This window comes from Pseudorasbora parva, chromosome 20 (genome assembly GCF_024679245.1).
Source record: "Pseudorasbora parva isolate DD20220531a chromosome 20, ASM2467924v1, whole genome shotgun sequence".
In the NCBI taxonomy this organism is placed as follows: Eukaryota; Metazoa; Chordata; class Actinopteri; order Cypriniformes; family Gobionidae; genus Pseudorasbora; species Pseudorasbora parva.
The window spans coordinates 15,868,491-15,893,445 of record NC_090191.1 but is presented as its reverse complement, the minus strand read 5'-3'; the positions used below and the strand labels follow the sequence as shown (position 1 = coordinate 15,893,445).

Genomic DNA, 24,955 nt, shown 5'->3' with positions numbered 1-24,955 from the left:
TTCAATCGCATTGCTCATGAAGGAATGGACAATCACACAAAAGGGTATGAAGAAACCCGCTCTTTTGCCTAAACGCTCTTGTGTGCTAAAAAGCACAACCCTGCCCCGTGTGAGGCTCGAACTCACGACCTTCAGATTATGAGACTGACGCGCTGCCTAACTGCGCCAACGAGGCATGTGCTGTGGCCAGTGTGAGTGGTGGAGCACTAGCTTCTGGATCATCTGCCATTCGGTGCAGCTCCAAACACGCTGCTCACCGTGTGCTGTCATGTCAGGATGGCCGAGCGGTCTAAGGCGCTGCGTTCAGGTCGCAGTCTCCCCTGGAGGCGTGGGTTCAAATCCCACTTCTGACAGACCTAACCTTTGGTTGCGGGCTCCAGGTAGACTCTTTAACCCTCTGGCAAGTTGACCCAGTAACACGCTAATATTGACGAAGCACTGCAATTCAGTTCATGTCAGAGCCAATGGAACACTACGGTACCTCTGACCACCGGCATCGCATGAACTTTAAAGTAACACTTTTGTGCCATGTATGGGATTCTGTGGAATTTTCATGCAGTTTCCAGGGAATGTCATGTCCTGACATTTCATGAAATTGGACATGTTTTATAGAATAGCATTCAATGGAATAACATGTTGTGATGTTTACCGGAATGAGAACTTGTTTATGAAAGGGTATTCATGTTTTGTTTGGGGTTTCTTTGGAGGGATGCAATGGGATTCTTGGAGTTTGACTGTGATGTCATGGACTGAAATTTTGGGGGTGCAGTAGAATTTCATGGCAAGGAATTCCTGGAAATCTCTTGGAATGACATGTCATGGGTTTATGGGCTGTGGGATGGAATGTCATGGAATGAGATTCATGGCATGTCAAGAGAAACATTACATCACTACTGACAAGAAACGTCATGAGAATGAAAGAATTATGTTCAGACTGAACAAAACATTGTAGTGACACTGCCCCAGTTTAGGTGAATATGAGAGGAATACTATTTCTGCATTTATTCAACATCTGCCCTACAAAATGACTGGATTTCAATCGCATTGCTCATGAAGGAATGGACAATCACACAAAAGGGTATGAAGAAACTCGCTCTTTTGCCTAAACGCTCTTGTGTGCCAAAAAGCACCACTCTGCCCCGTGTGAGGCTCGAACTCACAACCTTCAGATTATGAGACTGACGCGCTGCCTAACTGCGCCAACGAGGCATGTGCTGTGGCCAGTGTGAGTGGTGGAGCACTAGCTTCTGGATCATCTGCCATTCGGTGCAGCTCCAAACACGCTGCTCACCGTGAGCTGTCATGTCAGGATGGCCGAGCGGTCTAAGGCGCTGCGTTCAAGCTGGGGAACAATAGTCCAACAGAAGGCGGGGAAGAAGGGAAGAAAAGGGGGAAGGAAGAAAGGGAGAAGGGGAAGAAGAGAGGGAAAAAATGAAGAAAAGAAAGGGTGAAATGTGACGTTCAGAGATATTTCTTCCTAAGCATATGTCTTGTGATGCCTTTTCCGGTTACTTCGTGTGGGAAAATCACGCATTTACATTACACTGTTTTCTATTGCAGGTGCTCACCAAGACCGGGGTTCGATTCCAGCAAAAGACAGCTTTTTGTAATATTTATATTTGAATTAAATAAACACATTTTTGGATGCATACTGTTCCAGTGTTAATAAAATACACATATGTAATTAGTTTGTTGTGTTTTTGATATTCTTTCATGAAAAAAATAAAATTACCAATGGAACATTGTTATTATTTACTAGTTGTTATATATTTGATCTAATCAAGCATTTGTTTTAGGTTACATTCACACAAGACTTTTGCAAATCTGTATTTGAAAGATGCAACCCATTTGCTGAAAAATGTTTGTCACATTAATAAGAAAATGTACAAATTATTTTTTTATTGTTGCAGTGTTATATGAAAGTAAAAAGGTCAACAAAACAAATTTTTGTAATATTTATATTTAAATGAAATAATATATTTTTTAATGTATACTGTTCCAGTTCTAATAAAATACACATAAATAGTTTGTTGTGTTTTTTGATGTTCTTTAAAGAAAAATACAATTATCAATGGAACGGTGTTATTATTATATTATTATAAACAAAGATGCGACCCATTACTGAATAACCAATATGCTGAAAAAGGTCTATCACAAGATCAAGAAATGTACAAATGATCTTTTAATATACAAATGTTTTATTGCTGCAGTGTTATATGAAAGTAAAAAAGTCAAAATGCAATCACTTTGCCAATTTGTTTTTATTTTGCAATTATGCAAACAGAACAGTAATGAATGTTAAATAAAATAAAATGTTAAACAAATTTTCAAACATAAAAGGTAAATAAAATGTTAAATAACAACTTTAAAATATGAAATGTACAATTGTAAAAATCAATAAATAGGTTTTCAAAAACAAGAAATAAAATGTTAAATAAAGTTTAAAAATATTTCACGCTATATACAATAATATATATATATATATATATATATATATATATATATATATATATATATATATATATACATATTAAAAAAAAGATAAATTATTTGGAAATGGTTCGCCGCATTTCCTCTAACCACACCTCCTTGCAAACTGTCTCAGTCTGTGGGCAATACACCCTGCCCCTGTACTGGCTATGTCCCGTTGCACTGGTTTTGTATTGCCCACATTTTTTGCACGTGTTTGCCTCTACAGTTCTCCTGTAGGGTCTCTTAGGCATGGTTTCTGGTGTAGCAGGCTGTGAGCTGGTTCCCCGCACCACTGTAGGCTGTAACAGTGGCTGCATCATTGGCATTCCTTGTACCATTTGAACACCTTGGACCATTGGGATTCCCTGGACCATTTGGACTCCCTGGTACATTGGCACCTGAAACACTGGCACACCCTGGAACCCTGGTGCTGCTGGTATCATAATATTTGGTACCATCTGCAGTGATGATCCAGGGGCTGATGGTGTCACCAACATCTGGCTCTGCGCTGGTGCCTTGGGTCTGAGAGGGGGTCGCCCAACAGAAGTCTGCCTCTGCTTTGCCTGACCTGCTGTGCTCTCTGGCAGCTTAAACTGGTGTTGTTCCCCTGGTTGTTCTGGCTCAGTCCGTAAGCGTTTAGCAACCTGGAGAGGCTCCTGAGCAACATGGAGGGGCTGAGGCAACTGAATACCCTGAAGCAGCACAGACAGTTCCTGCTTTTTCTGTCTGTTGTTGTACCACTGAATCAGGGTGTTCTGGTTAACCTCCACCAGCTGGATTGACGTCCCTCCCATCACCAAGCCGTTGCCCAGTACAAGCTGCCTTATCCTGCGATAGTCTTGCAGGATCAGAGACCATCTCGACAGGGCTCCTTTGCCTTTTCTTTTGGGGCTTGGGTGAGCATTGCAAAGTCTGATGAAGATGGTCTCCACCAGACGGCAACAGTCAGGCCACTGAGCAGCTATGCCACTTGCACCCAGCACACATCTGATGGTGCTCTCTACCCCTGGGTTCTGAGTGGGCCTCTTTGGGACTCTGAAGCGTCCACTCAGCAGTCTCTTTTGGTAACGAGCTGCTTTCACCACCCCTTTCTTGTCCTGGTCATCCAGGTTCTGCCAAAGAGCAATTATTGTGTTGGCTTCCTGGTTGGTCAGGCTGAGGGTTGTGTGACCCCGGAGTTCCACCAGATATTCTGCCAGCCTGTCCACATGCTGATAACCCGGGACATTTTGGTAGTCAACAGCCTATTAAAAATACAAACACACAAACAAAGAAATTACTACATGACATCTATTTGATGCAAAATTCTGTTATTTTCCTGTTTATCACAAAAAAGCTCTTTTGACCCAATATGTATAGATCAAAGCACTATAGAAATAAATCTGACTTGATGCATATTTCCTGCTTACTTATGACTTTAGGCTTTACGTTTACATTTAGAATATGTAGAAAGTCTGGATTTAAAGCAATGGATGTTAATTCATCACTGTTTGAAATATTATACTTGATTTGAAAGAAATACAAAGGAGTGGTATTTACCATCTCTCCATCATCATCATCATCATCATCGTCGACGTCATCATCCTGACCAGCATCCTCTGGCTCTGAGGGGAAAGGAGAGACAGCAGTCCCTGAAGGTCCAGCTGATGAATGAGACTGTGTGAGGCCATGTGTGGGGTCAGGGAGCAGTGAAGGGGATGTGGAGCCCAGTGCAGATATGTCACTGCTGGTGACCAGGGTGGGAGAACCCAGTGTGAGTGTGGAGGATGGTGACAGAACAGCTTCCGGATCACTAATGGTGTGATCCTCGCTGATGTCACAGAAGCCCTCATCTTCATCTCGCTCCTCCACACTGAGGTCCTCAATGAGCTCTGCGGTCTGCTCAGAGTCTGGATTCATGTCCTGCAGTGACTGGCCAGTCTGCTGGAACAGGTACTGCACTCCAATGAGCTCACCTGAAACAAACACAATAAACAAGCAGAAATTAAATGTTGTGTATGATATTTGATAAATTAGGCTTTTGTAGTAGCTCATATAGTGTGATATTGTAAGAATAGAGCTGATAACATTTTTTTATTCAGAGGCGCAAAACCTTTAATTGTGGATGGCAAAACATAATGCAATACAGTGATGATTGAGAGACGTACAAATACATTTTCCTCAAAAGCCTGATCATATTTGATATTTACATGTAACATGATTTTTACTCTGCACTTAAGCCCTCATGTTTGCCTTTAGTCTTTGTCTAGAATGGGTTAGGGTTAGCCCTTGTGTCTAGCCCTTGTGTCTAGCCCTTCTCTAGCCCTTGTGTCTAGCCCTTGTGTCTAGCCCTTCTCTAGCCCTTGTGTCTAGCGCTTGTGTCTAGCCCTTCTCTAGCCCTTATGTCTAGCCCTTATCTCTAGCCCTTGTGTCTAGCCCTTCTCTAGCCCTTGTGTCTAGCCCTTCTCTAGCCCTTATGTCTAGCCCTTATCTCTAGCCCTTATCTCTAGCCCTCAGTCTTTGTCTAGCATTGAATGTAACGTTTTGAACTGCCGTGCTGTTGGTGAGTTTTGTTTAGCCAACGTCAAGTCAACGTCAGTTTCTTGTATTGCCAAGTTTTTTTAATGTTTTGGATATTTTGATTAAACTGAACTTGGGTTCAGCAAACTTGCTGTCAGTGGACTAACAGGCCTTTAGAAATTTGCATAAGAAATATGATACGGTAGACTATAGAGTTATATCTAATATATTGACTGAGATTACACAGAAATTGCAAAATCATGAACAATAACAAATTCTCTCACCGGTGTAACGTGCAGGGGAACAAAATGTGGGGACCACTTTCCTGCCAAACAGCTTTTCGTAGTTGGTGTTTACACAGTGAACAAGTTCTCCTGTGTAACTACGCAAAGCTGATGGCTCCATTGACAGGGAAGCAGCCTCCCGGTCCTGGTTCCACCGGTGTAGACCCTCCAGCAGATAAATCTGAAAGTTCAGACTGTTCGCACTGGTTCCTGTAAATAGACACAAGCATATGGCGGGTTTTTAAGAAACACAGACACTTAATGAGCTTTCTTTACACATGCACATTGTATGTGACAAAGACATACCTGGGATGAACCGGTTCAGATGTAAATGAAAGGACTCGAGAGAAGTAGAGCCCCTTGCACATCTGTATGTCTTCAGAAGCATGCCTCCCTTGGTTAAGCTCCCCGTCTCTGTATAGAGCACAACACCAGGGGGATCTTGAATGCATTTAACATGCTTCTTCTGGACATTCCAGATGTGCTCCATCCTTTCTCTGTCCAGGAGAGGAACACCCAGGGAGTCATTGCCCCTGCTGCTCAGGAGCTCTGTAAGCAGTCGCTCAAGGAGAAGGATGGTAGTCTCCTCTCCATGGGTCCTCCTCCGGCAATGAAGGGCCAGCTCTCCCCTGGTGAGATGCTTGTGGACATCTTCATCTGTCAGCGCAGGCCAACCCTGGGATATCAGCTGCTCTCTCTTTGCCACGTGAAGCTCAGAAACATCAGCCGCATCCCACTCAAAAATGCATGCTGACCTCCGTGCCAGTGATCCTCCTCTACTGAACTTTTTTTGAACTCTGACACTTCCCCCGAGAACTTTGTCATTACTTCGTGCCACCTTCGGCTCAGCTCGGAAACTTGATTGACAGCTTGACTAGCCTCCTGACAGCAACTAGCGGTAACAAGCGTAAACACGCTCACAACATTTCCTTGAACTCTGATTGGTCAAATGTCGAAAATGTCAAGAAAATGTTAAGAATGGAGCTTTCTGATTGGTTGCAAATGTTATAGTGCTTCGGCGTGATTGGCTGTGGAGTTGAACATTCTTCAACATTTCCCTCAAATTGTCGGACTATCCTTCGGCAGCTGGCGTTCAGGTCGCAGTCTCCCCTGGAGGCGTGGGTTCGAATCCCACTTCTGACAGACCTAACCTTTGGTTGCGGGCTCCAGGTAGACTCTTTAACCCTCTGGCAAGTTGACCCAGTAACACGCTAATATTGACGAAGCACTGCAATTCAGTTCATGTCAGAGCCAATGGAACACTACGGTACCTCTGACCACCGGCATCGCATGAACTTTAAAGTAACACTTTTGTGCCATGTATGGGATTCTGTGGAATTTTCATGCAGTTTCCAGGGAATGTCATGTCCTGACATTTCATGAAATTGGACATGTTTTATAGAATAGCATTCAATGGAATACCATGTTGTGATGTTTACCGGAATGAGAACTTGTTTATGAAAGGGTATTCATGTTTTGTTTGGGGTTTCTTTGGAGGGATGCAATGGGATTCTTGGAGTTTGACTGTGATGTCATGGACTGAAATTTTGGGGGTGCAGTAGAATTTCATGGCAAGGAATTCCTGGAAATCTCTTGGAATGACATGTCATGGGTTTATGGGCTGTGGGATGGAATGTCATGGAATGAGATTCATGGCATGTCAAGCGAAACATTACATCACTACTGACAAGAAACGTCATGAGAATGAAAGAATTATGTTCAGACTGAACAAAACATTGTAGTGACACTGCCCCATTTTAGGTTAATATGAGAGGAATACTATTACTGCATTTATTCAACATCTGCCCTACAAAATGACTGGATTTCAATCGCATTGCTCATGAAGGAATGGACAATCACACAAAAGGGTATGAAGAAACCCGCTCTTTTGCCTAAACGCTCTTGTGTGCCAAAAAGCACCACTCTGCCCCGTGTGAGGCTCGAACTCACGACCTTCAGATTATGAGACTGACGCGCTGCCTAACTGCGCCAACGAGGCATGTGCTGTGGGCAGTGTGAGTGGTGGAGCACTAGCTTCTGGATCATCTGCCATTCGGTGCAGCTCCAAACACGCTGCTCACCGTGAGCTGTCATGTCAGGATGGCCGAGCGGTCTAAAGCGCTGCGTTCAGGTTGCAGTCTCTCCTGGAGGCGTGGGTTCGAATCCCACATCTGACAGACCTAACCTTTGGTTGCGGGCTCCAGGTAGAGTCTTTAACCCTCTGGCAAGTTGACCCAGTAACACACTAATATTGACGAAGCACTGCATTTCAGTTCATGTCAGAGCCAATGGAACACTACGGTACCTCTGACCACCGGCATCGTATGAACTTTAAAGTAACACTTTTGTGCCATGTATGGGATTCTGTGGAATTTTCATGCAGTTTCCAGGGAATGTCATGTCCTGACATTTCATGAAATTGGACATGTTTTATAGAATAGCATTCAATGGAATACCATGTTGTGATGTTTACCGGAATGGGAACTTGTTTATGAAAGGGTATTCATGTTTTGTTTGGGGTTTCTTTGGAGGGATGCAATGGGATTCTTGGAGTTCGACTGTGATGTCATGGACTGAAATTTTGGGGGTGCAGTAGAATTTCATGGCAAGGAATTCCTGGAAATCTCTTGGAATGACATGTCATGGGTTTATGGGCTGTGGGATGGAATGTCATGGAATGAGATTCATGGCATGTCAAGCGAAACATTACATCACTACTGACAAGAAACGTCATGAGAATGAAAGAATTATGTTCAGACTGAACAAAACATTGTAGTGACACTGCCCCATTTTAGGTGAATATGAGAGGAATACTATTACTGCATTTATTCAACATCTGCCCTACAAAATGACTGGATTTCAATCGCATTGCTCATGAAGGAATGGACAATCACACAAAAGGGTATGAAGAAACCCGCTCTTTTGCCTAAACGCTCTTTTGTGCCAAAAAGCACCACTCTGCCCCGTGTGAGGCTCGAACTCACGACCTTCAGATTATGAGACTGACGCGCTGCCTAACTGCGCCAACGAGGCATGTGCTGTGGCCAGTGTGAGTGGTGGAGCACTAGCTTCTGGATCATCTGCCATTCGGTGCAGCTCCAAACACGCTGCTCACCGTGAGCTGTCATGTCAGGATGGCCGAGCGGTCTAAGGCGCTGCGTTCAGGTCGCAGTCTCCCCTGGAGGCGTGGGTTCGAATCCCACTTCTGACAGACCTAACCTTTGGTTGCGGGCTCCAGGTAGAGTCTTTAACCCTCTGGCAAGTTGACCCAGTAACACACTAATATTGACGAAGCACTGCATTTCAGTTCAATGGAACACTACGGTACCTCTGACCACCGGCATCGTATGAACTTTAAAGTAACACTTTTGTGCCATGTATGGGATTCTGTGGAATTTCCATGCAGTTTCCAGGGAATGTCATGTCCTGACATTTCATGAAATTGGACATGTTTTATAGAATAGCATTCAATGGAATACCATGTTGTGATGTTTACCGGAATGAGAACTTGTTTATGAAAGGGTATTCATGTTTTGTTTGGGGTTTCTTTGGAGGGATGCAATGGGATTCTTGGAGTTTGACTGTGATGTCATGGACTGAAATTTTGGGGGTGCAGTAGAATTTCATGGCAAGGAATTCCTGGAAATCTCTTGGAATGACATGTCATGGGTTTATGGGCTGTGGGATGGAATGTCATGGAATGAGATTCATGGCATGTCAAGCGAAACATTACATCACTACTGACAAGAAACGTCATGAGAATGAAAGAATTATGTTCAGACTGAACAAAACATTGTAGTGACACTGCCCCATTTAAGGTGAATATGAGAGGAATACTATTACTGCATTTATTCAACATCTGCCCTACAAAATGACTGGATTTCAATCGCATTGCTCATGAAGGAATGGACAATCACACAAAAGGGTATGAAGAAACCCGCTCTTTTGCCTAAACGCTCTTGTGTGCCAAAAAGCACCACTCTGCCCCGTGTGAGGCTCGAACTCACGACCTTCAGATTATGAGACTGACGCGCTGCCTAACTGCGCCCACGAGGCATGTGCGGTGGCCAGTGTGAGTGGTGGAGCACTAGCTTCTGGATCATCTGCCATTCGGTACAGCTCCAAACACGCTGCTCACCGTGCGCTGTCATGTCAGGATGGCCGAGCGGTCTAAGGCGCTGCGTTCAGGTCGCAGTCTCCCCTGGAGGCGTGGGTTCGAATCCCACTTCTGACAGACCTGACCTTTGGTTGCGGGCTCCAGGTAGACTCTTTAACCCTCTGGCAAGTTGACCCAGTAACACGCTAATATTGACGAAGCACTGCAATTCAGTTCATGTCAGAGCCAATGGAACACTACGGTACCTCTGACCACCGGCATCGCATGAACTTTAAAGTAACACTTTTGTGCCATGTATGGGATTCTGTGGAATTTTCATGCAGTTTCCAGGGAATGTCATGTCCTGACATTTCATGAAATTGGACATGTTTTATAGAATAGCATTCAATGGAATACCATGTTGTGATGTTTACCGGAATGAGAACTTGTTTATGAAAGGGTATTCATGTTTTGTTTGGGGTTTCTTTGGAGGGATGCAATGGGATTCTTGGAGTTTGACTGTGATGTCATGGACTGAAATTTTGGGGGTGCAGTAGAATTTCATGGCAAGGAATTCCTGGAAATCTCTTGGAATGACATGTCATGGGTTTATGGGCTGTGGGATGGAATGTCATGAAATGAGATTCATGGCATGTCAAGCGAAACATTACATCACTACTGACAAGAAACGTCATGAGAATGAAAGAATTATGTTCAGACTGAACAAAACTTTGTAGTGACACTGCCCCAGTTTAGGTGAATATGAGAGGAATACTATTTCTGCATTTATTCAACATCTGCCCTACAAAATGACTGGATTTCAATCGCATTGCTCATGAAGGAATGGACAATCACACAAAAGGGTATGAAGAAACCCGCTCTTTTGCCTAAACGCTTTTGTGTGCCAAAAAGCACCACTCTGCCCCGTGTGAGGCTCGAACTCACGACCTTCAGATTATGAGACTGACGCGCTGCCTAACTGCACCAACGAGGCATGTGCTGTGGCCAGTGTGAGTGGTGGAGCACTAGCTTCTGGATCATCTGCCATTCGGTGCAGCTCCAAACACGCTGCTCACCGTGAGCTGTCATGTCAGGATGGCCGAGTGGTCTAAGGCGCTGCGTTCAGGTCGCAGTCTCCCCTGGAGGCGTGGGTTCGAATTCCAATTCTGACAGACCTAACCTTTGGTTGCGGGCTCCAGGTAGACTCTTTAACCCTCTGGCAAGTTGACCCAGTAACACACTAATATTGACGAAGCACTGCATTTCAGTTCATGTCAGAGCCAATGGAACACTACGGTACCTCTGACCACCGGCATCGTATGAACTTTAAAGTAACACTTTTGTGCCATGTATGGGATTCTGTGGAATTTCCATGCAGTTTCCAGGGAATGTCATGTCCTGACATTTCATGAAATTGGACATGTTTTATAGAATAGCATTCAATGGAATAACATGTTGTGATGTTTACCGGAATGAGAACTTGTTTATGAAAGGGTATTCATGTTTTGTTTGGGGTTTCTTTGGAGGGATGCAATGGGATTCTTGGAGTTTGACTGTGATGTCATGGACTGAAATTTTGGGGGTGCAGTAGAATTTCATGGCAAGGAATTCCTGGAAATCTCTTGGAATGACATGTCATGGGTTTATGGGCTGTGGGATGGAATGTCATGGAATGAGATTCATGGCATGTCAAGCGAAACATTACATCACTACTGACAAGAAACGTCATGAGAATGAAAGAATTATGTTCAGACTGAACAAAACATTGTAGTGACACTGCCCCATTTTAGGTGAATATGAGAGGAATACTATTACTGCATTTATTCAACATCTGCCCTACAAAATGACTGGATTTCAATCGCATTGCTCATGAAGGAATGGACAATCACACAAAAGGGTATGAAGAAACCCGCTCTTTTGCCTAAACGCTCTTGTGTGCCAAAAAGCACCACTCTGCCCCGTGTGAGGCTCGAACTCACGACCTTCAGATTATGAGACTGCCGCGCTGCCTAACTGCGCCAACGAGGCATGTGCTGTGGCCAGTGTGAGTGGTGAAGCACTAGCTTCTGGATCATCTGCCATTCGGTGCAGCTCCAAACACGCTGCTCACCGTGAGCTGTCATGTCAGGATGGCCGAGCTAAGGCGCTGCGTTCAGGTCGCAGTCTCCCCTGGAGGCGTGGGTTCGAATCCCACTTCTGACAGACCTAACCTTTGGTTGCGGGCTCCAGGTAGAGTCTTTAACCCTCTGGCAAGTTGACCCAGTAACACACTAATATTGATGAAGCACTGCATTTCAGTTCATGTCAGATCCAATGGAACACTACGGTACCTCTGACCACCGGCATCGTATGAACTTTAAAGTAACACTTTTGTGCCATGTATGGGATTCTGTGGAATTTCCATGCAGTTTCCAGGGAATGTCATGTCCTGACATTTTATGAAATTGGACATGTTTTATAGAATAGCATTCAATGGAATACCATGTTGCGATGTTTACCGGAATGAGAACTTGTTTATGAAAGGGTATTCATGTTTTGTTTGGGGTTTCTTTGGAGGGATGCAATGGGATTCTTGGAGTTTGACTGTGATGTCGTGGACTGAAATTTTGGGGGTGCAGTAGAATTTCATTTCAAGGAATTCCTGGAAATCTCTTGGAATGACATGTCATGGGTTTATGGGCTGTGGGATGGAATGTCATGGAATGAGAATCATGAAATGTCAAGCGAAACATTACATCACTACTGACAAGAAACATCATGAGAATGAAAGAATTATGTTCAACCTGAACAAAACATTGTAGTGACACTGCCCCATTTTAGGTGAATATGAGAGGAATACTATTACTGCATTTATTCAACATCTGCCCTACAAAATGACTGGAATTCAATCGCATTGCTCATGAAGGAATGGACAATCACACAAAAGGGTATGAAGAAACCCGCTCTTTTGCCTAAACGCTCTTGTGTGCTAAAAATCACAACTCTGCCCCGTGTGAGGCTCGAACTCACGACCTTCAGATTATGAGACTGACGCGCTGCCTAACTGCGCCAACGAGGCATGTGCTGTGGCCAGTGTGAGTGGTGGAGCACTAGCTTCTGGATCATCTGCCATTCGGTGCAGCTCCAAACACGCTGCTCACCGTGCACTGTCATGTCAGGATGGCCGAGTGGTCTAAGGCGCTGCGTTCAGGTTGCAGTCTCCCCTGGAGGCGTGGGTTCGAATCCTACTTCTGACAGACCTGACCTTTGGTTGCGGGCTCCAGGTAGACTCTTTAACCCTCTGGCAAGTTGACCCAGTAACACGCTAATATTGACGAAGCACTGCAATTCAGTTCATGTCAGAGCCAATGGAACACTACGGTACCTCTGACCACCGGCATCGCATGAACTTTAAAGTAACACTTTTGTGCCATGTATGGGATTCTGTGGAATTTTCATGCAGTTTCCAGGGAATGTCATGTCCTGACATTTCATGAAATTGGACATGTTTTATAGAATAGCATTCAATGGAATAACATGTTGTGATGTTTACCGGAATGAGAACTTGTTTATGAAAGGGTATTCATGTTTTGTTTGGGGTTTCTTTGGAGGGATGCAATGGGATTCTTGGAGTTTGACTGTGATGTCATGGACTGAAATTTTGGGGGTGCAGTAGAATTTCATGGCAAGGAATTCCTGGAAATCTCTTGGAATGACATGTCATGGGTTTATGGGCTGTGGGATGGAATGTCATGGAATGAGATTCATGGCATGTCAAGCGAAACATTACATCACTACTGACAAGAAACGTCATGAGAATGAAAGAATTATGTTCAGACTGAACAAAACTTTGTAGTGACACTGCCCCAGTTTAGGTGAATATGAGAGGAATACTATTTCTGCATTTATTCAACATCTGCCCTACAAAATGACTGGATTTCAATCGCATTGCTCATGAAGGAATGGACAATCACACAAAAGGGTATGAAGAAACCCGCTCTTTTGCCTAAACGCTCTTGTGTGCCAAAAAGCACCACTCTGCCCCGTGTGAGGCTCGAACTCACGACCTTCAGATTATGAGACTGACGCGCTGCCTAACTGCGCCAACGAGGCATGTGCGGTGGCCAGTGTGAGTGGTGGAGCACTAGCTTCTGGATCATCTGCCATTCGGTACAGCTCCAAACACGCTGCTCACCGTGCGCTGTCATGTCAGGATGGCCGAGCGGTCTAAGGCGCTGCGTTCAGGTCGCAGTCTCCCCTGGAGGCGTGGGTTCGAATCCCACTTCTGACAGACCTGACCTTTGGTTGCGGGCTCCAGGTAGACTCTTTAACCCTCTGGCAAGTTGACCCAGTAACACGCTAATATTGACGAAGCACTGCAATTCAGTTCATGTCAGAGCCAATGGAACACTACGGTACCTCTGACCACCGGCATCGCATGAACTTTAAAGTAACACTTTTGTGCCATGTATGGGATTCTGTGGAATTTTCATGCAGTTTCCAGGGAATGTCATGTCCTGACATTTCATGAAATTGGACATGTTTTATAGAATAGCATTCAATGGAATACCATGTTGTGATGTTTACCGGAATGAGAACTTGTTTATGAAAGGGTATTCATGTTTTGTTTGGGGTTTCTTTGGAGGGATGCAATGGGATTCTTGGAGTTTGACTGTGATGTCATGGACTGAAATTTTGGGGGTGCAGTAGAATTTCATGGCAAGGAATTCCTGGAAATCTCTTGGAATGACATGTCATGGGTTTATGGGCTGTGGGATGGAATGTCATGGAATGAGATTCATGGCATGTCAAGCGAAACATTACATCACTACTGACAAGAAACGTCATGAGAATGAAAGAATTATGTTCAGACTGAACAAAACTTTGTAGTGACACTGCCCCAGTTTAGGTGAATATGAGAGGAATACTATTTCTGCATTTATTCAACATCTGCCCTACAAAATGACTGGATTTCAATCGCATTGCTCATGAAGGAATGGACAATCACACAAAAGGGTATGAAGAAACCCGCTCTTTTGCCTAAACGCTTTTGTGTGCCAAAAAGCACCACTCTGCCCCGTGTGAGGCTCGAACTCACGACCTTCAGATTATGAGACTGACGCGCTGCCTAACTGCACCAACGAGGCATGTGCTGTGGCCAGTGTGAGTGGTGGAGCACTAGCTTCTGGATCATCTGCCATTCGGTGCAGCTCCAAACACGCTGCTCACCGTGCACTGTCATGTCAGGATGGCCGAGTGGTCTAAGGCGCTGCGTTCAGGTTGCAGTCTCCCCTGGAGGCGTGGGTTCGAATCCTACTTCTGACAGACCTGACCTTTGGTTGCGGGCTCCAGGTAGACTCTTTAACCCTCTGGCAAGTTGACCCAGTAACACGCTAATATTGACGAAGCACTGCAATTCAGTTCATGTCAGAGCCAATGGAACACTACGGTACCTCTGACCACCGGCATCGCATGAACTTTAAAGTAACACTTTTGTGCCATGTATGGGATTCTGTGGAATTTTCATGCAGTTTCCAGGGAATGTCATGTCCTGACATTTCATGAAATTGGACATGTTTTATAGAATAGCATTCAATGGAATAACATGTTGTGATGTTTACCGGAATGAGAACTTGTTTATGAAAGGGTATTCATGTTTTGTTTGGGGTTTCTTTGGAGGGATGCAATGGGATTCTTGGAGTTTGACTGTGATGTCATGGACTGAAATTTTGGGGGTGCAGTAGAATTTCATGGCAAGGAATTCCTGGAAATCTCTTGGAATGACATGTCATGGGTTTATGGGCTGTGGGATGGAATGTCATGGAATGAGATTCATGGCATGTCAAGCGAAACATTACATCACTACTGACAAGAAACGTCATGAGAATGAAAGAATTATGTTCAGACTGAACAAAACTTTGTAGTGACACTGCCCCAGTTTAGGTGAATATGAGAGGAATACTATTTCTGCATTTATTCAACATCTGCCCTACAAAATGACTGGATTTCAATCGCATTGCTCATGAAGGAATGGACAATCACACAAAAGGGTATGAAGAAACCCGCTCTTTTGCCTAAACGCTCTTGTGTGCCAAAAAGCACCACTCTGCCCCGTGTGAGGCTCGAACTCACGACCTTCAGATTATGAGACTGACGCGCTGCCTAACTGCGCCAACGAGGCATGTGCGGTGGCCAGTGTGAGTGGTGGAGCACTAGCTTCTGGATCATCTGCCATTCGGTACAGCTCCAAACACGCTGCTCACCGTGCGCTGTCATGTCAGGATGGCCGAGCGGTCTAAGGCGCTGCGTTCAGGTCGCAGTCTCCCCTGGAGGCGTGGGTTCGAATCCCACTTCTGACAGACCTGACCTTTGGTTGCGGGCTCCAGGTAGACTCTTTAACCCTCTGGCAAGTTGACCCAGTAACACGCTAATATTGACGAAGCACTGCAATTCAGTTCATGTCAGAGCCAATGGAACACTACGGTACCTCTGACCACCGGCATCGCATGAACTTTAAAGTAACACTTTTGTGCCATGTATGGGATTCTGTGGAATTTTCATGCAGTTTCCAGGGAATGTCATGTCCTGACATTTCATGAAATTGGACATGTTTTATAGAATAGCATTCAATGGAATACCATGTTGTGATGTTTACCGGAATGAGAACTTGTTTATGAAAGGGTATTCATGTTTTGTTTGGGGTTTCTTTGGAGGGATGCAATGGGATTCTTGGAGTTTGACTGTGATGTCATGGACTGAAATTTTGGGGGTGCAGTAGAATTTCATGGCAAGGAATTCCTGGAAATCTCTTGGAATGACATGTCATGGGTTTATGGGCTGTGGGATGGAATGTCATGAAATGAGATTCATGGCATGTCAAGCGAAACATTACATCACTACTGACAAGAAACGTCATGAGAATGAAAGAATTATGTTCAGACTGAACAAAACTTTGTAGTGACACTGCCCCAGTTTAGGTGAATATGAGAGGAATACTATTTCTGCATTTATTCAACATCTGCCCTACAAAATGACTGGATTTCAATCGCATTGCTCATGAAGGAATGGACAATCACACAAAAGGGTATGAAGAAACCCGCTCTTTTGCCTAAACGCTTTTGTGTGCCAAAAAGCACCACTCTGCCCCGTGTGAGGCTCGAACTCACGACCTTCAGATTATGAGACTGACGCGCTGCCTAACTGCACCAACGAGGCATGTGCTGTGGCCAGTGTGAGTGGTGGAGCACTAGCTTCTGGATCATCTGCCATTCGGTGCAGCTCCAAACACGCTGCTCACCGTGCACTGTCATGTCAGGATGGCCGAGTGGTCTAAGGCGCTGCGTTCAGGTTGCAGTCTCCCCTGGAGGCGTGGGTTCGAATCCTACTTCTGACAGACCTGACCTTTGGTTGCGGGCTCCAGGTAGACTCTTTAACCCTCTGGCAAGTTGACCCAGTAACACGCTAATATTGACGAAGCACTGCAATTCAGTTCATGTCAGAGCCAATGGAACACTACGGTACCTCTGACCACCGGCATCGCATGAACTTTAAAGTAACACTTTTGTGCCATGTATGGGATTCTGTGGAATTTTCATGCAGTTTCCAGGGAATGTCATGTCCTGACATTTCATGAAATTGGACATGTTTTATAGAATAGCATTCAATGGAATAACATGTTGTGATGTTTACCGGAATGAGAACTTGTTTATGAAAGGGTATTCATGTTTTGTTTGGGGTTTCTTTGGAGGGATGCAATGGGATTCTTGGAGTTTGACTGTGATGTCATGGACTGAAATTTTGGGGGTGCAGTAGAATTTCATGGCAAGGAATTCCTGGAAATCTCTTGGAATGACATGTCATGGGTTTATGGGCTGTGGGATGGAATGTCATGGAATGAGATTCATGGCATGTCAAGCGAAACATTACATCACTACTGACAAGAAACGTCATGAGAATGAAAGAATTATGTTCAGACTGAACAAAACTTTGTAGTGACACTGCCCCAGTTTAGGTGAATATGAGAGGAATACTATTTCTGCATTTATTCAACATCTGCCCTACAAAATGACTGGATTTCAATCGCATTGCTCATGAAGGAATGGACAATCACACAAAAGGGTATGAAGAAACCCGCTCTTTTGCCTAAACGCTCTTGTGTGCCAAAAAGCACCACTCTGCCCCGTGTGAGGCTCGAACTCACGACCTTCAGATTATGAGACTGACGCGCTGCCTAACTGCGCCAACGAGGCATGTGCGGTGGCCAGTGTGAGTGGTGGAGCACTAGCTTCTGGATCATCTGCCATTCGGTACAGCTCCAAACACGCTGCTCACCGTGCGCTGTCATGTCAGGATGGCCGAGCGGTCTAAGGCGCTGCGTTCAGGTCGCAGTCTCCCCTGGAGGCGTGGGTTCGAATCCCACTTCTGACAGACCTGACCTTTGGTTGCGGGCTCCAGGTAGACTCTTTAACCCTCTGGCAAGTTGACCCAGTAACACGCTAATATTGACGAAGCACTGCAATTCAGTTCATGTCAGAGCCAATGGAACACTACGGTACCTCTGACCACCGGCATCGCATGAACTTTAAAGTAACACTTTTGTGCCATGTATGGGATTCTGTGGAATTTTCATGCAGTTTCCAGGGAATGTCATGTCCTGACATTTCATGAAATTGGACATGTTTTATAGAATAGCATTCAATGGAATACCATGTTGTGATGTTTACCGGAATGAGAACTTGTTTATGAAAGGGTATTCATGTTTTGTTTGGGGTTTCTTTGGAGGGATGCAATGGGATTCTTGGAGTTTGACTGTGATGTCATGGACTGAAATTTTGGGGGTGCAGTAGAATTTCATGGCAAGGAATTCCTGGAAATCTCTTGGAATGACATGTCATGGGTTTATGGGCTGTGGGATGGAATGTCATGAAATGAGATTCATGGCATGTCAAGCGAAACATTACATCACTACTGACAAGAAACGTCATGAGAATGAAAGAATTATGTTCAGACTGAACAAAACTTTGTAGTGACACTGCCCCAGTTTAGGTGAATATGAGAGGAATACTATTTCTGCATTTATTCAACATCTGCCCTACAAAATGACTGAATTTCAATCGCATTGCTCATGAAGGAATGGACAATCACACAAAAGGGTATGAAGAAACCCGCTCTTTTGCCTAAACGCTTTTGTGTGCCAAAAAGCACCACTCTGCCCCGTGTGAGGCTCGAACTCACGACCTTCAGATTATGAGACTGACGCGCTGCCTAACTGCACCAACGAGGCATGTGCTGTGGCCAGTGTGAGTGGTGGAGCACTAGCTTCTGGATCATCTGCCATTCGGTGCAGCTCCAAACACGCTGCTCACCGTGAGCTGTCATGTCAGGATGGCCGAGTGGTCTAAGGCGCTGCGTTCAGGTCGCAGTCTCCCCTGGAGGCGTGGGTTCGAATTCCCATTCTGACAGACCTAACCTTTGGTTGCGGGCTCCAGGTAGACTCTTTAACCCTCTGGCAAGTTGACCCAGTAACACACTAATATTGACGAAGCACTGCATTTCAGTTCATGTCAGAGCCAATGGAACACTACGGTACCTCTGACCACCGGCATCGTATGAACTTTAAAGTAACACTTTTGTGCCATGTATGGGATTCTGTGGAATTTCCATGCAGTTTCCAGGGAATGTCATGTCCTGACATTTCATGAAATTGGACATGTTTTATAGAATAGCATTCAATGGAATAACATGTTGTGATGTTTACCGGAATGAGAACTTGTTTATGAAAGGGTATTCATGTTTTGTTTGGGGTTTCTTTGGAGGGATGCAATGGGATTCTTGGAGTTTGACTGTGATGTCATGGACTGAAATTTTGGGGGTGCAGTAGAATTTCATGGCAAGGAATTCCTGGAAATCTCTTGGAATGACATGTCATGGGTTTATGGGCTGTGGGATGGAATGTCATGGAATGAGATTCATGGCATGTCAAGCGAAACATTACATCACTACTGACAAGAAACGTCATGAGAATGAAAGAATTATGTTCAGACTGAACAAAACATTGTAGTGACACTGCCCCATTTTAGGTGAATATGAGAGGAATACTATTACTGCATTTATTCAACATCTGCCCTACAAAATGACTGGATTTCAATCGCATTGCTCATGAAGGAATGGACAATCACACAAAAGGGTATGAAGAAACCCGCTCTTTTGCCTAAACGCTCTTATGTGCCAAAAAGCACCACTCTGCCCCGTGTGAGGCTCGAACTCACGACCTTCAGATTATGAGACTGCCGCGCTGCCTAACTGCGCCAACGAGGCATGTGCTGTGGCCAGTGTGAGTGGTGAAGCACTAGCTTCTGGATCATCTGCCATTCGGTGCAGCTCCAAACACGCTGCTCACCGTGAGCTGTCATGTCAGGATGGCCGAGCTAAGGCGCTGCGTTCAGGTCGCAGTTTCCCCTGGAGGCGTGGGTTCGAATCCCACTTCTGACAGACCTAACCTTTGGTTGCGGGCTCCAGGTAGAGTCTTTAACCCTCTGGCAAGTTGACCCAGTAACACACTAATATTGATGAAGCACTGCATTTCAGTTCATGTCAGATCCAATGGAACACTACGGTACCTCTGACCACCGGCATCGTATGAACTTTAAAGTAACACTTTTGTGCCATGTATGGGATTCTGTGGAATTTCCATGCAGTTTCCAGGGAATGTCATGTCCTGACATTTTATGAAATTGGACATGTTTTATAGAATAGCATTCAATGGAATACCATGTTGCGATGTTTACCGGAATGAGAACTTGTTTATGAAAGGGTATTCATGTTTTGTTTGGGGTTTCTTTGGAGGGATGCAATGGGATTCTTGGAGTTTGACTGTGATGTCGTGGACTGAAATTTTGGGGGTGCAGTAGAATTTCATTTCAAGGAATTCCTGGAAATCTCTTGGAATGACATGTCATGGGTTTATGGGCTGTGGGATGGAATGTCATGGAATGAGAATCATGAAATGTCAAGCGAAACATTACATCACTACTGACAAGAAACATCATGAGAATGAAAGAATTATGTTCAACCTGAACAAAACATTGTAGTGACACTGCCCCATTTTAGGTGAATATGAGAGGAATACTATTACTGCATTTATTCAACATCTGCCCTACAAAATGACTGGAATTCAATCGCATTGCTCATGAAGGAATGGACAATCACACAAAAGGGTATGAAGAAACCCGCTCTTTTGCCTAAACGCTCTTGTGTGCTAAAAATCACAACTCTGCCCCGTGTGAGGCTCGAACTCACGACCTTCAGATTATGAGACTGACGCGCTGCCTAACTGCGCCAACGAGGCATGTGCTGTGGCCAGTGTGAGTGGTGGAGCACTAGCTTCTGGATCATCTGCCATTCGGTGCAGCTCCAAACACGCTGCTCACCGTGCACTGTCATGTCAGGATGGCCGAGTGGTCTAAGGCGCTGCGTTCAGGTTGCAGTCTCCCCTGGAGGCGTGGGTTCGAATCCTACTTCTGACAGACCTGACCTTTGGTTGCGGGCTCCAGGTAGACTCTTTAACCCTCTGGCAAGTTGACCCAGTAACACGCTAATATTGACGAAGCACTGCAATTCAGTTCATGTCAGAGCCAATGGAACACTACGGTACCTCTGACCACCGGCATCGCATGAACTTTAAAGTAACACTTTTGTGCCATGTATGGGATTCTGTGGAATTTTCATGCAGTTTCCAGGGAATGTCATGTCCTGACATTTCATGAAATTGGACATGTTTTATAGAATAGCATTCAATGGAATAACATGTTGTGATGTTTACCGGAATGAGAACTTGTTTATGAAAGGGTATTCATGTTTTGTTTGGGGTTTCTTTGGAGGGATGCAATGGGATTCTTGGAGTTTGACTGTGATGTCATGGACTGAAATTTTGGGGGTGCAGTAGAATTTCATGGCAAGGAATTCCTGGAAATCTCTTGGAATGACATGTCATGGGTTTATGGGCTGTGGGATGGAATGTCATGGAATGAGATTCATGGCATGTCAAGCGAAACATTACATCACTACTGACAAGAAACGTCATGAGAATGAAAGAATTATGTTCAGACTGAACAAAACTTTGTAGTGACACTGCCCCAGTTTAGGTGAATATGAGAGGAATACTATTTCTGCATTTATTCAACATCTGCCCTACAAAATGACTGGATTTCAATCGCATTGCTCATGAAGGAATGGACAATCACACAAAAGGGTATGAAGAAACCCGCTCTTTTGCCTAAACGCTCTTGTGTGCCAAAAAGCACCACTCTGCCCCGTGTGAGGCTCGAACTCACGACCTTCAGATTATGAGACTGACGCGCTGCCTAACTGCGCCAACGAGGCATGTGCGGTGGCCAGTGTGAGTGGTGGAGCACTAGCTTCTGGATCATCTGCCATTCGGTACAGCTCCAAACACGCTGCTCACCGTGCGCTGTCATGTCAGGATGGCCGAGCGGTCTAAGGCGCTGCGTTCAGGTCGCAGTCTCCCCTGGAGGCGTGGGTTCGAATCCCACTTCTGACAGACCTGACCTTTGGTTGCGGGCTCCAGGTAGACTCTTTAACCCTCTGGCAAGTTGACCCAGTAACACGCTAATATTGACGAAGCACTGCAATTCAGTTCATGTCAGAGCCAATGGAACACTACGGTACCTCTGACCACCGGCATCGCATGAACTTTAAAGTAACACTTTTGTGCCATGTATGGGATTCTGTGGAATTTTCATGCAGTTTCCAGGGAATGTCATGTCCTGACATTTCATGAAATTGGACATGTTTTATAGAATAGCATTCAATGGAATACCATGTTGTGATGTTTACCGGAATGAGAACTTGTTTATGAAAGGGTATTCATGTTTTGTTTGGGGTTTCTTTGGAGGGATGCAATGGGATTCTTGGAGTTTGACTGTGATGTCATGGACTGAAATTTTGGGGGTGCAGTAGAATTTCATGGCAAGGAATTCCTGGAAATCTCTTGGAATGACATGTCATGGGTTTATGGGCTGTGGGATGGAATGTCATGAAATGAGATTCATGGCATGTCAAGCGAAACATTACATCACTACTGACAAGAAACGTCATGAGAATGAAAGAATTATGTTCAGACTGAACAAAACTTTGTAGTGACACTGCCCCAGTTTAGGTGAATATGAGAGGAATACTATTTCTGCATTTATTCAACATCTGCCCTACAAAATGACTGGATTTCAATCGCATTGCTCATGAAGGAATAGACAATCACACAAAAGGGTATGAAGAAACCCGCTCTTTTGCCTAAACGCTTTTGTGTGCCAAAAAGCACCACTCTGCCCCGTGTGAGGCTCGAACTCACGACCTTCAGATTATGAGACTGACGCGCTGCCTAACTGCACCAACGAGGCATGTGCTGTGGCCAGTGTGAGTGGTGGAGCACTAGCTTCTGGATCATCTGCCATTCGGTGCAGCTCCAAACACGCTGCTCACCGTGCACTGTCATGTCAGGATGGCCGAGTGGTCTAAGGCGCTGCGTTCAGGTTGCAGTCTCCCCTGGAGGCGTGGGTTCGAATCCTACTTCTGACAGACCTGACCTTTGGTTGCGGGCTCCAGGTAGACTCTTTAACCCTCTGGCAAGTTGACCCAGTAACACGCTAATATTGACGAAGCACTGCAATTCAGTTCATGTCAGAGCCAATGGAACACTACGGTACCTCTGACCACCGGCATCGCATGAACTTTAAAGTAACACTTTTGTGCCATGTATGGGATTCTGTGGAATTTTCATGCAGTTTCCAGGGAATGTCATGTCCTGACATTTCATGAAATTGGACATGTTTTATAGAATAGCATTCAATGGAATAACATGTTGTGATGTTTACCGGAATGAGAACTTGTTTATGAAAGGGTATTCATGTTTTGTTTGGGGTTTCTTTGGAGGGATGCAATGGGATTCTTGGAGTTTGACTGTGATGTCATGGACTGAAATTTTGGGGGTGCAGTAGAATTTCATGGCAAGGAATTCCTGGAAATCTCTTGGAATGACATGTCATGGGTTTATGGGCTGTGGGATGGAATGTCATGGAATGAGATTCATGGCATGTCAAGCGAAACATTACATCACTACTGACAAGAAACGTCATGAGAATGAAAGAATTATGTTCAGACTGAACAAAACTTTGTAGTGACACTGCCCCAGTTTAGGTGAATATGAGAGGAATACTATTTCTGCATTTATTCAACATCTGCCCTACAAAATGACTGGATTTCAATCGCATTGCTCATGAAGGAATGGACAATCACACAAAAGGGTATGAAGAAACCCGCTCTTTTGCCTAAACGCTCTTGTGTGCCAAAAAGCACCACTCTGCCCCGTGTGAGGCTCGAACTCACGACCTTCAGATTATGAGACTGACGCGCTGCCTAACTGCGCCAACGAGGCATGTGCGGTGGCCAGTGTGAGTGGTGGAGCACTAGCTTCTGGATCATCTGCCATTCGGTACAGCTCCAAACACGCTGCTCACCGTGCGCTGTCATGTCAGGATGGCCGAGCGGTCTAAGGCGCTGCGTTCAGGTCGCAGTCTCCCCTGGAGGCGTGGGTTCGAATCCCACTTCTGACAGACCTGACCTTTGGTTGCGGGCTCCAGGTAGACTCTTTAACCCTCTGGCAAGTTGACCCAGTAACACGCTAATATTGACGAAGCACTGCAATTCAGTTCATGTCAGAGCCAATGGAACACTACGGTACCTCTGACCACCGGCATCGCATGAACTTTAAAGTAACACTTTTGTGCCATGTATGGGATTCTGTGGAATTTTCATGCAGTTTCCAGGGAATGTCATGTCCTGACATTTCATGAAATTGGACATGTTTTATAGAATAGCATTCAATGGAATACCATGTTGTGATGTTTACCGGAATGAGAACTTGTTTATGAAAGGGTATTCATGTTTTGTTTGGGGTTTCTTTGGAGGGATGCAATGGGATTCTTGGAGTTTGACTGTGATGTCATGGACTGAAATTTTGGGGGTGCAGTAGAATTTCATGGCAAGGAATTCCTGGAAATCTCTTGGAATGACATGTCATGGGTTTATGGGCTGTGGGATGGAATGTCATGAAATGAGATTCATGGCATGTCAAGCGAAACATTACATCACTACTGACAAGAAACGTCATGAGAATGAAAGAATTATGTTCAGACTGAACAAAACTTTGTAGTGACACTGCCCCAGTTTAGGTGAATATGAGAGGAATACTATTTCTGCATTTATTCAACATCTGCCCTACAAAATGACTGGATTTCAATCGCATTGCTCATGAAGGAATGGACAATCACACAAAAGGGTATGAAGAAACCCGCTCTTTTGCCTAAACGCTTTTGTGTGCCAAAAAGCACCACTCTGCCCCGTGTGAGGCTCGAACTCACGACCTTCAGATTATGAGACTGACGCGCTGCCTAACTGCACCAACGAGGCATGTGCTGTGGCCAGTGTGAGTGGTGGAGCACTAGCTTCTGGATCATCTGCCATTCGGTGCAGCTCCAAACACGCTGCTCACCGTGAGCTGTCATGTCAGGATGGCCGAGTGGTCTAAGGCGCTGCGTTCAGGTCGCAGTCT

General features: G+C 44.9%; 1 protein-coding gene and 30 non-coding genes across 31 annotated transcripts in view; 13 read left to right on the top strand and 18 right to left on the bottom strand.

The window, feature by feature from the left end:
• Positions 1–101: 101 nt before the first annotated feature.
• trnam-cau (transfer RNA methionine (anticodon CAU)) lies at positions 102–175 on the bottom strand. Its single transcript has one exon. It is a non-coding gene; the product is annotated as a tRNA-Met (tRNA).
• Positions 176–270: 95 nt separating this feature from the next.
• trnal-cag (transfer RNA leucine (anticodon CAG)) lies at positions 271–353 on the top strand. The gene has a single exon. It is a non-coding gene; the product is annotated as a tRNA-Leu (tRNA).
• Positions 354–1,135: 782 nt separating this feature from the next.
• Positions 1,136–1,209, bottom strand: trnam-cau (transfer RNA methionine (anticodon CAU)). The gene has a single exon. It is a non-coding gene; the product is annotated as a tRNA-Met (tRNA).
• A 1,337-nt stretch (positions 1,210–2,546) lies between these two features.
• Positions 2,547–24,955, bottom strand: part of LOC137049088 (uncharacterized) — a 53,107-nt gene continuing 30,698 nt past the window's right edge. The window contains exons 4-7 of the mRNA XM_067427475.1: positions 5,562–5,952; positions 5,256–5,465; positions 4,012–4,427; positions 2,547–3,716 (exon numbers count right to left, since the gene is read on the bottom strand). Coding sequence (XP_067283576.1) covers positions 2,547–3,716; positions 4,012–4,427; positions 5,256–5,465; positions 5,562–5,952 — 2,187 coding nt within the window. The remainder of the gene's footprint in view (positions 3,717–4,011; positions 4,428–5,255; positions 5,466–5,561; positions 5,953–24,955) is intronic.
• trnam-cau (transfer RNA methionine (anticodon CAU)) lies at positions 7,181–7,254 on the bottom strand. Its single transcript has one exon. It is a non-coding gene; the product is annotated as a tRNA-Met (tRNA).
• Positions 8,215–8,288, bottom strand: trnam-cau (transfer RNA methionine (anticodon CAU)). Its single transcript has one exon. It is a non-coding gene; the product is annotated as a tRNA-Met (tRNA).
• trnal-cag (transfer RNA leucine (anticodon CAG)) lies at positions 8,384–8,466 on the top strand. The gene has a single exon. It is a non-coding gene; the product is annotated as a tRNA-Leu (tRNA).
• On the top strand, positions 9,407–9,489 carry trnal-cag (transfer RNA leucine (anticodon CAG)). Its single transcript has one exon. It is a non-coding gene; the product is annotated as a tRNA-Leu (tRNA).
• On the bottom strand, positions 10,272–10,345 carry trnam-cau (transfer RNA methionine (anticodon CAU)). The gene has a single exon. It is a non-coding gene; the product is annotated as a tRNA-Met (tRNA).
• Positions 12,336–12,409, bottom strand: trnam-cau (transfer RNA methionine (anticodon CAU)). The gene has a single exon. It is a non-coding gene; the product is annotated as a tRNA-Met (tRNA).
• trnal-cag (transfer RNA leucine (anticodon CAG)) lies at positions 12,505–12,587 on the top strand. Its single transcript has one exon. It is a non-coding gene; the product is annotated as a tRNA-Leu (tRNA).
• On the bottom strand, positions 13,370–13,443 carry trnam-cau (transfer RNA methionine (anticodon CAU)). Its single transcript has one exon. It is a non-coding gene; the product is annotated as a tRNA-Met (tRNA).
• trnal-cag (transfer RNA leucine (anticodon CAG)) lies at positions 13,539–13,621 on the top strand. Its single transcript has one exon. It is a non-coding gene; the product is annotated as a tRNA-Leu (tRNA).
• Positions 14,404–14,477, bottom strand: trnam-cau (transfer RNA methionine (anticodon CAU)). The gene has a single exon. It is a non-coding gene; the product is annotated as a tRNA-Met (tRNA).
• On the top strand, positions 14,573–14,655 carry trnal-cag (transfer RNA leucine (anticodon CAG)). Its single transcript has one exon. It is a non-coding gene; the product is annotated as a tRNA-Leu (tRNA).
• trnam-cau (transfer RNA methionine (anticodon CAU)) lies at positions 15,438–15,511 on the bottom strand. The gene has a single exon. It is a non-coding gene; the product is annotated as a tRNA-Met (tRNA).
• On the top strand, positions 15,607–15,689 carry trnal-cag (transfer RNA leucine (anticodon CAG)). Its single transcript has one exon. It is a non-coding gene; the product is annotated as a tRNA-Leu (tRNA).
• On the bottom strand, positions 16,472–16,545 carry trnam-cau (transfer RNA methionine (anticodon CAU)). Its single transcript has one exon. It is a non-coding gene; the product is annotated as a tRNA-Met (tRNA).
• trnal-cag (transfer RNA leucine (anticodon CAG)) lies at positions 16,641–16,723 on the top strand. The gene has a single exon. It is a non-coding gene; the product is annotated as a tRNA-Leu (tRNA).
• trnam-cau (transfer RNA methionine (anticodon CAU)) lies at positions 17,506–17,579 on the bottom strand. Its single transcript has one exon. It is a non-coding gene; the product is annotated as a tRNA-Met (tRNA).
• On the top strand, positions 17,675–17,757 carry trnal-cag (transfer RNA leucine (anticodon CAG)). Its single transcript has one exon. It is a non-coding gene; the product is annotated as a tRNA-Leu (tRNA).
• Positions 18,540–18,613, bottom strand: trnam-cau (transfer RNA methionine (anticodon CAU)). Its single transcript has one exon. It is a non-coding gene; the product is annotated as a tRNA-Met (tRNA).
• trnam-cau (transfer RNA methionine (anticodon CAU)) lies at positions 20,604–20,677 on the bottom strand. Its single transcript has one exon. It is a non-coding gene; the product is annotated as a tRNA-Met (tRNA).
• trnal-cag (transfer RNA leucine (anticodon CAG)) lies at positions 20,773–20,855 on the top strand. The gene has a single exon. It is a non-coding gene; the product is annotated as a tRNA-Leu (tRNA).
• trnam-cau (transfer RNA methionine (anticodon CAU)) lies at positions 21,638–21,711 on the bottom strand. Its single transcript has one exon. It is a non-coding gene; the product is annotated as a tRNA-Met (tRNA).
• trnal-cag (transfer RNA leucine (anticodon CAG)) lies at positions 21,807–21,889 on the top strand. The gene has a single exon. It is a non-coding gene; the product is annotated as a tRNA-Leu (tRNA).
• Positions 22,672–22,745, bottom strand: trnam-cau (transfer RNA methionine (anticodon CAU)). The gene has a single exon. It is a non-coding gene; the product is annotated as a tRNA-Met (tRNA).
• Positions 22,841–22,923, top strand: trnal-cag (transfer RNA leucine (anticodon CAG)). Its single transcript has one exon. It is a non-coding gene; the product is annotated as a tRNA-Leu (tRNA).
• trnam-cau (transfer RNA methionine (anticodon CAU)) lies at positions 23,706–23,779 on the bottom strand. The gene has a single exon. It is a non-coding gene; the product is annotated as a tRNA-Met (tRNA).
• trnal-cag (transfer RNA leucine (anticodon CAG)) lies at positions 23,875–23,957 on the top strand. Its single transcript has one exon. It is a non-coding gene; the product is annotated as a tRNA-Leu (tRNA).
• On the bottom strand, positions 24,740–24,813 carry trnam-cau (transfer RNA methionine (anticodon CAU)). The gene has a single exon. It is a non-coding gene; the product is annotated as a tRNA-Met (tRNA).